The 14,130-nt window shown below is 40.5% G+C and overlaps 1 protein-coding gene across 2 annotated transcripts; it reads left to right on the forward strand.

Annotated features, from left to right (window-relative positions):
• The first annotated feature begins 6,239 nt into the window (after nt 1-6,239).
• Nucleotides 6,240-12,553, forward strand: LOC115037775 (serine/threonine-protein kinase pdik1l). Of its 2 annotated transcripts, XM_029496499.1 has the most exons (4): nt 6,240-6,381; nt 6,723-7,479; nt 8,507-8,732; nt 11,334-12,553. In XM_029496499.1, exons 2-4 carry the CDS (start codon nt 6,739-6,741, stop codon nt 11,576-11,578), a joined length of 1,212 nt encoding a protein of 403 aa, XP_029352359.1. In that variant the 5' UTR covers nt 6,240-6,381; nt 6,723-6,738; the 3' UTR covers nt 11,579-12,553. The 2 variants fall into 2 exon arrangements, with proteins under 2 accessions (XP_029352359.1, XP_029352360.1); XM_029496500.1 differs by lacking the exon at nt 6,240-6,381 and having other exon boundaries at nt 6,414-7,479.
• The last annotated feature ends 1,577 nt before the right edge of the window (nt 12,554-14,130 follow it).

Consider the following 14,130-nt stretch of genomic DNA (forward strand, 5'->3'; position numbering starts at 1 on the left):
TTCTGTTACGCACAATTCCTGGACAGACACAAACTGCAGCCGCATGCTGACGTAGGAGCCACTGCCTACGCCACCAGTTTCGTCTTCATTGAGCCAACTAATGGGGCTCTAAAAATATGCATCATCCACCTTGAGACTGATCTAGAATCCCTGTGTCTGAGGTGTCAATAAAACCTGCCATCTCAATGCCAACTTGCAGCCAAGGTCAGGGAAGCAATGGCACCTCGAAGTTGAAACGCAATGCCATTGAAATGACTGTGGGTTGATGAGGCTGTCTGTGCTGGAAATGGGTAAAACAACACGCTTTTTTTGTTAGTAGCGATGGTACACCTGAAGAGGAGATTCGATTTCTCCTAGTAAACATAATGAAGGAACAATGTAAGACTGGGCACGCAGCGGATAGTTCGTACAGCCAGTCGGGGTCTGCAGGCAAGAGGTTTGAATGAGTCATGCAGGAGATTTGGGGTTGGAAAACAAGACTTGCCTCAAAGTCCTGAGGGGTTTCTCTAATTGATGTTGAGTTTTGTGTTAAGGTGACCATTATGCCCACTGAAGGCACAACGGAGCAAAACATCTAAGGCAGAAACAAGTAGCGGATTAAAATGAGGCTGGTGAGAAGCAGGAGAAGTCAGATAAAGATCAGGACCAAGTAAACCCTCCGACTAAAAACAGCCTGAGTTGTGTTAACTCAGGTGCCGCATTAGTGGAGGCTTTTATTAAAGATACTGCTTAGATAAAGAAATATGATCCAGGATGTTGAGTAGAAGGATGACATAAATGCATTTGAGGGCTTATCACTGCTGCAGAACACTCAGCTATGGTTCGTGATACAGGCAGGATTTTTTTAACTTAGGAATTTATCATACCATTTCTTCTTATATCACGACTGCATTCTAAACAGCAGAAATATGTACTTTGTGGTACAAAGTAAGATGATGCAATTGCAGTTATATGAGTACTCTTAACTCCTTTTTAGCACAACCTGGCTTATCCCCTAACAGCTACTGGACTGACTCCTTTCAAATGAATCAGAGGCTCAACACTGCAAACAACAGTACTAATATCAGTAATGCGTGCCATCCTCCTCATCCTATTTTAGCACATTAACATGTGCATAACCCTGAGCATGAGCTTTTTAACTTCAGGAAGAAGGCACAGTGTCTCCAAATTGCGGCTCAGTTGGTTTTAAGAATCTTTTGTGCCTGCTTCTATTAGAATCTTTAATAGCACAAACAAGGATTTATGACCCACTTTCTGATTGGCACTGATTATGTTTTATACTATTTACTGTTTTTAATGGTGGTTTGTACTGGTTTTAATGTATATATTACTGTCATGTGTGTTTATTGTGTGTATGTGTCTTATGTTACTGACATGTGTTTGTAAATGCACTATACATTATGCCCAGGGAAAATTTCCCAAAGGGGTATGGGTTGTATTGTATTGTACTGAAAAAATGTGAGTGAATGCCAGTACAGTAGTATCACAGGCAACTAAAATTTTGACCTGTTGATGGAACTAAACTAAAAGGTTCATGTTATTTTTGTTGAGTTATTTTTGAACATTTCTGCCTTTAGTTTTGTGACAGGAAGAGAGAGAGAGAGAGAGAGTATGATATGCACCAAAGCTTCCTGAAAGGGACATGATACAAAAGTTTGAAGGCAGGTCCCCCATAGGGTCTTGAGAGTGTTGGCTCAAATGTATGTATGCCAATCTCGTGGTGGTGCTGATGAAAAAGACGGGTAATCTCTAACGCCATTAGGATTTATCTTCTTTCTATCATCTGGATACCATGAATGTGCAGACGCTATTGGTGATGCTCTCCAAGGAAATGTCTGAGAATAAGCTTATACCATCTAGGGCCCATCAATGTATATACACAAGTGTGGCTAAAAACCTAAGGCAAAGTACCAATTAATGTTTAGAATGTGTGATGGAAATAGAAATACTTACGTCTCTGATAATAGCTCCAGCCACTGAGAAAACCCACTTTTTTTTGGTCTTGAAGTTACACTTCAGATTCGATTCTCCTCTCATCACAAGCTGGCATTAGCATTAGCTCCATGTGAACATGTGAATGGTGGCTCTGAACCTGTGTGAGGTCTGATAGTGATGGATGAATTGGCTACATAGAGAGAGCCCTTGGTGCAGCTGAGATAAGGAGCCCTGAAGAACAAGCAGACATTGCGAGGCCTGTCTGTCATTGATACTACTGTTATCCACTGGCTGGCCTCTGGTGGCCAAGAGGCACTGATTACCTCGATGACAGAGGAGGCTATGCTTAGCTTGGCAGCACGTCACTTAAAAAACCTTGTTAAGTCCAATTTTCACATTGGTTGTTTTGTAACTTTTCTTGGCAATGGCACAAACATGTTGTTTAAAAAAAACCTAGTCAGTTATTTTGTCCCAACAAAGAAAAAAATTGTCAATCTAAAAATACCAGTTGTTTTCATCTCTTAAGTATTTTCGGAAATGTGATGATTTTACATGATAGGAACACTTCCCAAGCACACTCAGATTTTTTTGTTGTTGTTGTTTTACATAACTATTGAAATCAACTCAAGTATAAATTTTTAAGGAAAGACACTATGACCTCCAAGAATCATTTTCCAAAAAATACAGTTTTTCTCTGTTCAAATGGAATCTTACTTGTACCAATGCTGAAAAAAAAAAAAAAAAAAAAAAATGTTGTTGATGACTGACGCTTTCATCATTCAGTAATTTTCCACATGGATTAGAAACGCAAATAAGCCTCCATAGGAAAGAGTAATTGGTTTCCAAACAGCCATATGAGAACATTTACAGTGAATCTCATAGGGAACTGTCCAAAGATTGTTCACTAATTCTGATGCGATAATGAATCTGTATTGATCTGTATCAAAGGTAAATAATCAGTCACATGACCATGTCAATCAACAATTCCCTCTGAAAATGCTTTAATGAGAAACATCACGCAGTTGGTATTGCAAGACTTTTATATGCACCATTTGAGCATGGTGAGAGAATGATAGCTGAAATAAAAGCAGATCTTATCATCCATTTGGAATAAAATCATTATCTGTCCCAAGACAGTTTCCTATTATGAAGTCAATTTCAGAGACATAGGGAAACGGAAATATGCCCCCAAATTTGCATATTGTGTATATTCTACTCTTTGTGGTTTACTGCCTGTAACACCGAGATATACTTTAATTTATTGCACTAACAACCAGTTTTGATTTTTTTTCTTCCAAGTGTTTTAATGAGGTAAAAGTGCTGACTGATGGCTCATGAGGCCTCTGCCAAAGGAATTCATGGAACTCACAGACAGCTGCACCAAGCCGGTGTTGGCTCGTGTCCACTGTTCATGGCGAGTTGAACTCCTTGTCTCCTTCATCTCATTCAGCCAAGGTGTTTTACCGTCCTCCTCCACAATGAAACCCAATGATGTGAAACCTGGGAGAGCGGGCTGGTGGGGGGTTGGAATGGGGGATCTCTGCAGTGGTTTATGGCAGCTTGGGACGTTCACCTGTCAAGACACAATTGATCGTTACTAACAGCGTGGTCAGGGAATGAATTTTGCTGGGAAAAGAAATACATTTCCATCCCAAAAGCTGCCTTAATTTTGCAAGAAAGAAGAATTATCCTTCTGCTCAGGAAAATCTGCAGCGTCAACCACTGAAAAAGTTTTATTTCAGAGCGTAAGCATTCAGTGGGAGATATTTCATATATTTGTAAATATCAATCTCGTTGCATAAGTCCCTCAAGGTATTTTTAGTACCAGCTGCAGTGGGTGTCTGAAACCACATTTAAAGCTTTGTTTTCTTATACCAAAAAAAAAAATTGTACATGAAGGACAGCAGGCAATCACCACATTGCCCATAAATGCTTTAAGGTAAATACAATGTCTTCACACATTTAAAACGGGAGAATTTTGGCTTTCCAATGAAAAGCAGGCTTACTGAGGAAGAAAATTATCATTTGTAAAAGAGTGACTGCTGTGAAATTGAGTACGGGATGCCAGGAAAATGTTTACTGATGTTTACTCTTTGTGTATGGGGAGCTCAGGATTAAATGCAAGGGTTTTGACCTCAATCAAGGAAATAATTACTGTTGCTCCTCCTTTCGGGAGGCTCCATAATTAGCAAGCAAAGACCCCACAGAAACACAATTAGTCTGAAAACAGAGGTGATTAAAACTATCATTCTTATTGCACTCAGTCGGGTCTTTTTATGGTGACTGGGACATTCAATTTGGCGGGGAGTTCTCTGTGCGATTCCCACCAAGTATTCCCTGCTAAAATTTCCAGCCAGAATGTCTTTCATATAATACATCCAGACATCTGTCAAAGCAAGCGAGGAGTGAGATAATAGAACAGAGGGCATTTGCTTCGAGATAAAAACAAGTCAAGTGTGACAGACTCCATCTTTCTCAAGTAACGAACAGTAATGATTGGAATCACTGATAAAAGCAATGGATCCAATATGCACACACACTCACACGTATCTCACAACCATATGCAGTTCAAAGCTCTTTTTTCACCCGGAGCTTCAGCGCAATGATTCACCATGTTTCCCATTATATTCCCTCTGGAGAACAAACCCACATGCAAACATATGCGTGCATTGGCAAACACAACACATAAACAAACTGTTATTTGTCTTTGACGAGGAAAAGTTTGTGGTTCATCATTCAAAACAATAACTGTTACTGTGAAAAACAACTGTAACTTATGTAACTGTACCTTATCAGTCAACATAATTTGAGCCTGGGGAAGATGTGACCTCAGACTATCCATGTAGAGACAGTTAGAATTATCTGGAACTTTTTTTAAACTTTGAGACACCGCTTGTACCATCCTATGTGTAAGTTTTATCTCCTTTTTTGCACAATATATGTTCTTTCCAACCAATCAGCGGTTTTTGTGTGTTTACTAAATTGTTGTTCAGAGTGCTTTTAGGTAAAAACTTCCATGACTTCATCCCCGCTGTTGTTGCTCCTCCAAAAAACAAAAAACAAAAAACCGATGCAGCAGCCACTCATTGCACGTGTATACAGGTGTATGTATTATGTTCAAAAGATCTTTTGTGATTAAAGAGGAATGCAGCAATGAAGAAGTTGAGTGCTTTCAAAAGCTTTTTTTTTTTTTTTTTTTTTTAAATCTCATTAAAAGGCTTGATTACTAAACTATCCCATCTAGTAACAGAGCCTGGTTCAGATTCATTGCTTTGGTGAGGAGTACTTACAATGTTTTTTTTTTTTTTTTTATGCTTGTCAGTGCTGAAAAGAGAAGAGCCACTGAAGCATTGATTTTACTCTAATGCAGTGAACCTCACTATTTTTCTCACAAGAGCCACATTGGCTGAGGCCGAGGGGAGAGCCACACGGTTTTCACTGGGAACACCTGACGTTTGACTGCTCATCCCCTCTCCAGCGTCTTCGTGTTGATTTTCGTTTTATCCTCACTGTTCGTTACAACGCTGTGTGTCTGTCCGCCCGGTTTTTGCCCTGTTTTTGATTAGAAAGCGATCAGTTTTGGGCCCGCATCGCTGCGCTACAGTGACGTCACAATGTGGGACGGTGTTGTAAACAATGCCGTTAGCGCGCTGCGTTGCCAGGTTTGACAGTGAAAGGAGAAGCATAATGCAGATGTTTGTAGTGCAGTGTTCACTGAATATTTATGTAGCACATTTGAAAAAAAAAAAATATTGGCTGGGTTACCATTTTGTTATAGGCTACCACACGGACCACCAATTAAAGCTTTACGAGCCGCGCAATAAGTGTCTCTGCTCTAATTGGAATCCTTAGAAAAAGGCAAATAATACATCAGATCTACTTATTGTTCCCACCTCTCCAAGTCGTAGTTTCATTCTGTCTGTATATCTTGACAATATTATGGAAAACTATATTAAATCTGCATTTTATAGCAGTAGTTCATATGCTCTTTTTGGTTTTGAGTTTTACAAAATTAGCTGATAGAAAACGGCATCGTTTAGCAATGAAGCTTGGCTTGTGTGGCTTTACTGTGTTAGCACTTAAAATATAAGCTTTGTTGGTTATTTTATTCTCTCGAAAATAATCTTCAGTTTTCGTACATTTAAAGTTGACGAAATGTGGCCACTTCCTCATACAAAGCAACAACCGGAACTAGGGTTCGACTCTCTGCTTTAAGCCAATCAAAACACGCAACTTAATTCAACTCGTAGCCAATCACATCGCACGTACATCCTCAGCGGGAAGCACCGAATTCACACCCGGAAGTGTGTCGCGTTTGTTTGTTTTGTGTCAGTTGTTTATCACCAGTTTAAAACGGGTTTTAACGTGGTGCGAGGCGATTTCAGATTACATTCGCTTTAGCAACATTCTTTCACAACTTTCACAACATCAGCTGCTGTTTTGTCGGTAAGTGAAGTCCAAAGTACGACGTCCCGTTTGAAGCTAGAGCTCTGTGTACGCTTCTCTTTTAAACTACAGCCTGGCAACAGCGCCATGTTAACTTCACCCACTGAATAGCATTTTAATGCTGCCGAGGACGTAGCTAACATTTGAGCGATTGTTTGAATACTTTTTTGATTTAGCTCCAGCACTGTGGTAAATCAAGTGAAAATCTGGTGGCCGGACAGTGGAGGTTAAGATTTGGCATTATAACTGTTACAATGCTGTTTTTCTTAGATGCAACACCTGCCCGATATGTGTGATTGTAATCGGTAACCTGAGTTATCTTTGTGTTCGGACTCACTCAGCTCCTGTGAGAGATAGATGGAGGAGTTGTACACTTTAGAGAAGGAGGTCGGGCGAGGCAGCTATGGAGTGGTGTTTGAGGGCCATATGGCCAAAACAGGACAGAGGGTGGCTATCAAAAGACTTCCCTGCAGCAATCCTGAGTGCATCGAACTCTACTTGCAAGAGCTGTGGGCTATGAGGGCCACTGCCAAGAACCATGTCAATGTCATTGCACTCCACAGCTGCCTCCTCCAGACGGGGCCAAGAACCCTGAAGCCCCTCAAGCCAGGGAAACTGCCTGTACGTCTGGTTGAGAGCGTGCTGAAGGGAAGTGTAGTCAGAGACCCACAAGTTCAAGAAAGGAATGATGCCCAGTCTAACAGCCAGAGGAGGACAAACTCTGCCTCCAGACTTAAGGATAGGAGCAACACAGCGCAGGCCCGGGCAAAGCACCGGAATGAGACGAAATCAAATGCATCTGATTCTACAACACCACAAAGGCCTCAAAACAGAGCCAGAAAGAGATCTGCCCAGAGGGAAGAGGAGCAGCAGGGACCCCTGCGCTGCTTGGCCCTGTGGCTCGTGATGGAGTACTGTGATGGGGGTGACTTGAATCAGTACCTGCTCTCCAGGCCTCCAGATGCCCAGCGTAACCACAGTGTGGTGCTTCAGCTCTGCCGTGCTGTGGCTTTTCTGCATGGCCTCGGTATCACCCACCGAGACCTGAAGCCTGACAATGTGCTGGTCTGTATCACACCGAAGGGCCCTGTTGTCAAGGTGAGCAGACTGTTGTGATGTGATAGTGTTTACATCAGTTCACATGGCGTGACTCTACAGTCACATGTAGAATGAGATTGCTTTCACAGCAGCAATGAACTAGTGATATAATAAGCAACATGAGAAAATAAAGTAATTTAACGTAAAAATACGAATGTCAGGATTATAAAACTTTACTGTGGGTGTGCTGAAAGGAAGAGTAGGATAAATTGACAATTTGGGGGAAGTTTTATTCCAGTCAACGCGTATATATTGAGTCTAATTCCTGAATGCACAAAACTTTTATTGTATGGGTTTGTACAATTATCTAATCATGCACATAGTTTGCAAATCCTAAAAACACCTGATGGAGCTTTTGGAGCCATTTCTACAATTAAAATTTTTTTTCTTGGCACTTTCAGTCCCAATAAGGTTTTTACTGCACAGTCACAGGCAACAGTCAACAACCACAGTAACACAATCATCAGGCTCATTATTTTTCCCCTTTTCCTATCTGAATCATTATCTGCTATCATTGTCAATTAGTTGCATAATCATTCATGTGGTCCATTACATGCCAAGCTTAATGTGACAGTAAAAAGAAAAGCAATTTTAACATCCCACATTTCCAAGTATAGCTAAATGATAGACCAAAAAAAAAAAAAAAACAACCTCATATTGTGATTATTTTTGGAAGATGTTCTAATGAGTACAATTTATGTTGGAATGGTCATTTCTGTATTTTAGTTGATCTGGAAAAAATATGAAAAAGATCACACAAATTCACATTAAATGGTCAGCCCTACTCTATAAATATATTATGATATATTGGTAACTTAAAAAAAAGATTAATCACTCATTGCAATGTCTGCAGGTTAATTGTCTGTCAGCTAACTAAACAATTCAATCATCTTTTTTTCCCCCCAGCTGTGCTTTGTTGACTTTTCTGTATACTGACATTTTCCGAAAGTCGGATAAAAAAAATGTACTAAAGGTGTTCGATGGCGCTGTATCTCTTTCTCAGTTAGTCTCCTTGTCCAACCTCCAGGTGGCAGACTTTGGGCTAAGTAAGATGAGCGAAGGTCTGGCGGATGGGGTTCTGACCAGGCAGCACTTCTCCTCCACTTGTGGCTCTGACTTCTACATGGCTCCAGAGGTGTGGGGTGGCTTGACCTACACATCCCAGGCGGATATCTTCTCTCTTGGCGTGATGTTCTGGGCGGTTGTGGAGAGAATCACCTTTCTGGAAGAAGGGACCACACAGGAACAACTGGGTAAGTGTATTAGTAGAGTAGAATAGAGGGACGGACTTTGGAAATACCCGATGCTTCATTCCTCAAAACAAAACAGACTGATTAAACAAAGCTGCACTCCAGGCTGACCAGAGACCTGCACTACACATCAGAATCTGAGCGTGACTTCAGGTTAAGATCAGATAACTCCTCCCAGGACAAATCACTGTGGTAATTGATGTTGAACTCTTAACCTGCTCTTGATAAGAGGATCAGATCAAAACAACATATCAACAACTAACCTTCTGACCAATTGGAGTACTGGAAAAGCAAAAGCCATAATAGCTGCAGGAGCCCAACAGGAACAAGTTTTACAATAAAATAAAAAAATAATACAAGCACTCATTTATAAAAATCTCAGATTTCATAAATGGGAAAAATCTTTTTGCTGTTCCAGACCTTGCATGTGTCCAATACATCATAACTGATTCTTAAATCCAAAACGATTGCTGACTGAGACGAATCTAAATCTAATATCTTTGATTAGAACAATGAACCATTCACATATTTAATTAAATATTTAACCGTTGGAAATGAACATTTTTGTTCGTATATAAACATTTCTCTCTTCTTTGGCAGTCTGATTTTAGCTTTTTCGCTGCATCACATGTTCAGAATAGTTTGTGCATGACCCGATGAAAGAATAAGAATACTCAGTAAGAAACTAAATAATAATAAATGCACAAACTAATTTCGCCTGCTGCTAAGACGGCTTCCTCTCATGCCAAGCCAACTATTTATAGTTCAGCAGCACAGGTAAACCCGTGTGCTAACCAGATTCATAGTCCAGGTTACAAGAATGGTTCATTTAAAGCAGATAATTATAAGTTATCCTGGCTATGTTGACTTGCTTTGTAATACAGGTCTCTGGAAAAACAGGGCATTCATGTTAACATTGAGGGTAACACATCAGCACAGACTCCTTATGTCACTTCTTTCCTCCCAGCCAGAGCACACTTATAGGGGTTTGAAAGGTTGAGTGTGTGGTCAGGCAGGTTGATGACGCATCACACTGAATCAAGTTTGACTTAATTAACTGGCCCATATTAAAAATGTCACATGCTATACATCATACGTTCATCAGCCATGGACAATCTGGAATTTAAATGGCAAAGAGATGAAGGATGATTTATGTAGTGTACATTTGGGTGTGGCTCATAGTAACTCTTTTTCTTGTAATAAAATGTGACAAAATGTGATTAACCATCACCTACACCAAAAACCATATTGTTTGCAGCAGGAAATTTTGCTCAAAATAATTTGCCAATATTCATCTTCTTGTGTGTCCTGACATGAATGAGGATCAATTACATGGACGGAAATTCGAAGATGTGGATAAATTGTGATTGTGTAATTAAATTTTATTATTCATAATGTTGTAAATTGATCTTGTCATGGCACAGAGTGCCGATGTAGAGCGCAAGGAGATGCCGAGCTCTCAAGAGCAGCATTGGGATTTTAATATGTTTGTTTAATGTCCCTTGTTTTCTACTGTCAAAACCCCAAGTGGCCACAGGATGAGGAGGCATCTTAATGTTCATGAGTACGGGGCCCTGTTCTGCTCTGCACATGGCCATTAGAGAATAATGAAATGGATATAATGCAAATGTCTCATTTTATTCACAAAAGTGGGTCTGGCCCGAGCCTGCCTGGTGGAAGCCATTATCCTCAAGTTTTGTGTGCAAGAGCCTCCCTGAGCCGCTAATACTTCATTGGACTGAATGGAAATGGTGATGACTGGGGAGAGAGACAGAAAGGGGTTTCAGTGGATTCCAAAAAAAAAAAAAAAAAAATTGAATTTAGTAGCCCCAATCATAATCCTCTTTGTCAGTGAGAAAATGGGTAGAGGCAGCTGGAGGCTTTTCACAGACGGATAAAATGCTCCATTATTTTACTTTATCCTCTCTCAAAACCCACACACCCAAACAGTTATTTGACTAGGCAGGAGAGCAGAGAGAAAATAGTCAAGGAGCAAGACACATCCTTATGTTTGTCCTCTAGCCTATAAGCCCTCTTGTCTTTTTAACTCAGTCAGTTCAGGAAATCACAGCTCGACTTTGGCCAAGTGGAGTTGGATTATACCAGCAGATATGCATCACCTGGACCTGCATGACAGATGTGTAACAGTTTCCCATTAAAGTTCATTTATACTTCTCCGAAAACTGAGCCAGGATGAAAAGAAATCTTGAGATTTAGAAACAATTGATGCATTTTTAATAACATCTATGGATAATCCTTTTTTTTGGGGGGTTGCTTTGTTCATGGGATGCCACTAATGATTTTTCATTCATCAATCTAATTCTTTTCAATGATCCATGTAGTCTAAAAAAATGACACGTGACTGATTTAGGTTTTATCTCGTCTCATTTTGACAAGCAGCAAGAAATTCAACATGTTTAAAACATGGTGTTTAAAAGTTGTGCCCCAACTCCTCACTTTTTACTAAGTAATATCACTAATATCACACAACTGTAATCTTTTTTTTCTTGTGCACCAGTGACGTTTGGGAATCTTCACATGTTAATTCCTGGAAATATGTCACACGATGACTCAACATCGTCTTCCCTCATGTTTCTCCTTTAGGTGCCTATGTGTGTAAGGGCCGCTCGGGCTGGCTGATGCCATTGGGGGAGGCTTTGTCTGAGAATGCCGACCTCCAGCTGTGTATCCCCATGAAGTTTAAGAGGGCACCCCCGCTGCCACCCCCTCCTGGTCCAGCCATGTGCACCCTGCTTTTAGACATGCTCGCCTCAAACCCAGATGCTCGTCCTCAGGCAGACCAGCTTGAAGCCAGAGTGCGCTCTGCTCTTAAAGAGGACTCCCACTGACACACAGTCCATTTCAGCAAACCATTATGGCTATAACCAGTGTAGCCACTCCATGGAAATATTGACTGCATACCCCCTGACTGCAGGGCTTCCTACATGTGTAAACAATTGCCACTTTGCTGCCACTGAGAAGCGGGACAAGAAATATGTGTGATTACACTGGATTGAAGGTGCTATTTTTGTCACTGGCACAGTTGCCCAATACATAAACTGCGTAGGAAACCGCATGAAGGAAAAATAACCTTGAGCTTGAGGAGCTCCATTTAAGCCCTGAGATCCTCTAGTGCGAACCGGTCCATTGACCTTGGACCCCTGCGCTTGCACTGCAGACCAAACATGCAGTGATACTCAAGTAAGTCCCTGGTGGGAGATGTATTTCCTGAAGGCACCACGCTGTTCAGGTCTTGAATGTTTGTGATATAAAAAAAATCTATTTTAGTTTGTGTATAAAATGAAAGAAAAGGGATGATGGGTGCTATCGTTAGTTAAATAGATGTTCAGCGTTGGGGTGATCCCTTAATATCTCAGCTATATTTCAAGTATTCATCCAGACTTTACCTTCACACACAGAACAAAACAGAAATCCTATCTAAAGTTACGCAACGCAAGTTTCTCCTTTAATTTTCTTTTATTGTGTGCCATCAATAGCTGTTGATTTAAGTCAGGCTGTATTTGCTTAAATTATAGTTCAGGTTTTCTCTAGCATTTTATATGACCAAGAACGTATATAAAAGGTGGAGACAACTAAAACCCCACCACAAAGAATTGCCATAAAATGTATGATATATTCGTGCCAACACAAAAATTCAAGCTAGTCAAGTATAATAGAAATATAAAAAATATTTATTGCATTGCATTATATATATGTTTTTCTGCTCCCTGTGTAATTAGATTTTTATTCATGCAAGATGTTTCTAAAGAGATATTTATATGTCATATTTGCTCTGTGCATCAATTGAAAAAGTCTTAAATATGTTTGTGAGTTTTTTTTTTTTGTTTGTTTGTTTTTTGTCAGGGTTTCTTTATTCAATATATTGGGTCAAAAGTATTTCATCTAGAATGGTAGAAGTTGTGTTGATTTGTGAGGCTGGGTTGAGTCAAACGCATAACCAGCATGAGACTTGCTGTGACTAATGATAGTTAATATACTGACCCCCCCCCCCTCATGAACAGGAAATTAAAGGCAGGCATTAGGATTGTTGCTGATCATATCCACACTATTTATTATTAGCCATCAGTCTTTGTCACTGATGGTGCATATCTGCGGTGGCTACTTATTTAAGAGATTTTATTGTGTGAAAACACGGATTACAGAAATTGTCCAAAAATGCTTTTTGAACGTAAAGTCGTTTAAATGAAGATGAAAAACTCAATATCATTAGTAATGTATCTATCTGTGGTTGGACAAAAAGGGAATATGTGAATCATCAATGTGAACATAATCACTGTGCGTCCGTGATGAGGCCATTCACAGCCCCATGTGGACATCAGGCAGAATGGAGATTTAAGCCAGTGAACGCTGCTCATCTCACCTCTGAGCTCCCAGCTCAGAAAGATCATCTGTGATAGATCTGTGGCCTTTACTGGTGCCAGTGACTCCTCGCGCTCTGCTGGTCAGCACATTTCTCACATAGATGACCTCTGACTTCCTTACTGCTCAAGTAATTGTTGTCCCACGTATGGCTGAGGTCTGATCTCTCCTGATGTCACTCTTAGCCAGAGCACAGAGAGGGCAACGTAATTTTAAATAACTTCCTGCCAAAGCCTCATGAATTGCTTGATGTTTTTGCCAAACCAGACGATGACTGTGTTTACTCATGTCCTACGATTTAAACCACATTAGCAGGGAATCGCTTCTCAGGCAGTATGGTCAGGATGAGTGAATGCAGTGATTTATCACCCCTTCACTGTACTAAAAAGCATGCCAGTAGTAAACCGCCTTAATAAACTGTAAATTTAGCCCTTAGCATAAACCTTTAAAAGCTTCAAGCCAATGCTTGCTGCTGAAACAGGAGCCCATATGAACCCAAACAGGTTTTTCTGGCTGTAATTCCTTTTCCTATACAGGCCATTTAAAAGTCTGCTTCACTGAGTGTGGCAAGGGATAAAATCTACAGTCCTGCACTGTGTCCCCCCCTCTGGAGGTCAGTTAATTTGCACGCCATCCAGAATGTGAAAAACAAAGACTCAATAAAAATGGAAGTAGCCTCTGTTCCGGAGGAGTGGCCGGCTGCTGTCATCTTGGCACCATATGACCTGTGTTGGGGAAGTTACTTTAAAAAAAAAAAAAACGTTACAGGTTACAGGTACTTCTCCCCAAAAGCAACCAAGTTAGTTACAAATGATAAAAGTAATTAGTTACTGCGGAAAGTAATTCCGATGCTCAGATGTGTCTGGATGTGGAGCCACCTCCTCCCCTCTTTAACGGAACTAGTACATGTGCATGTTCAATGATGTTGAAGGTGTTTGAGTAAGTCTGAATTACTTTAGTTCAGGGCGTAATGTGCATTCCACCGTTCCATTCGTTCCCTTTCATTTCTTGAAGGGAAAAG

The sequence above is a fragment of the Echeneis naucrates genome, chromosome 24 (genome assembly GCF_900963305.1).
Source record: "Echeneis naucrates chromosome 24, fEcheNa1.1, whole genome shotgun sequence".
NCBI lineage: Eukaryota > Metazoa > Chordata > Actinopteri > Carangiformes > Echeneidae > Echeneis > Echeneis naucrates.

Coding starts and splice junctions, on each gene's coding strand:
- LOC115037775 (XM_029496499.1), top strand. CDS start 6,739: ATGGAGGAGTTGTACACTTTAGAGAAGGAGGTCGGGCGAGGCAGCTAT. Junction 7,480..8,506: donor CGAAGGGCCCTGTTGTCAAG/GTGAGCAGACTG, acceptor TCCAACCTCCAG/GTGGCAGACTTTGGGCTAAG. Junction 8,733..11,333: donor GACCACACAGGAACAACTGG/GTAAGTGTATTA, acceptor TTTCTCCTTTAG/GTGCCTATGTGTGTAAGGGC.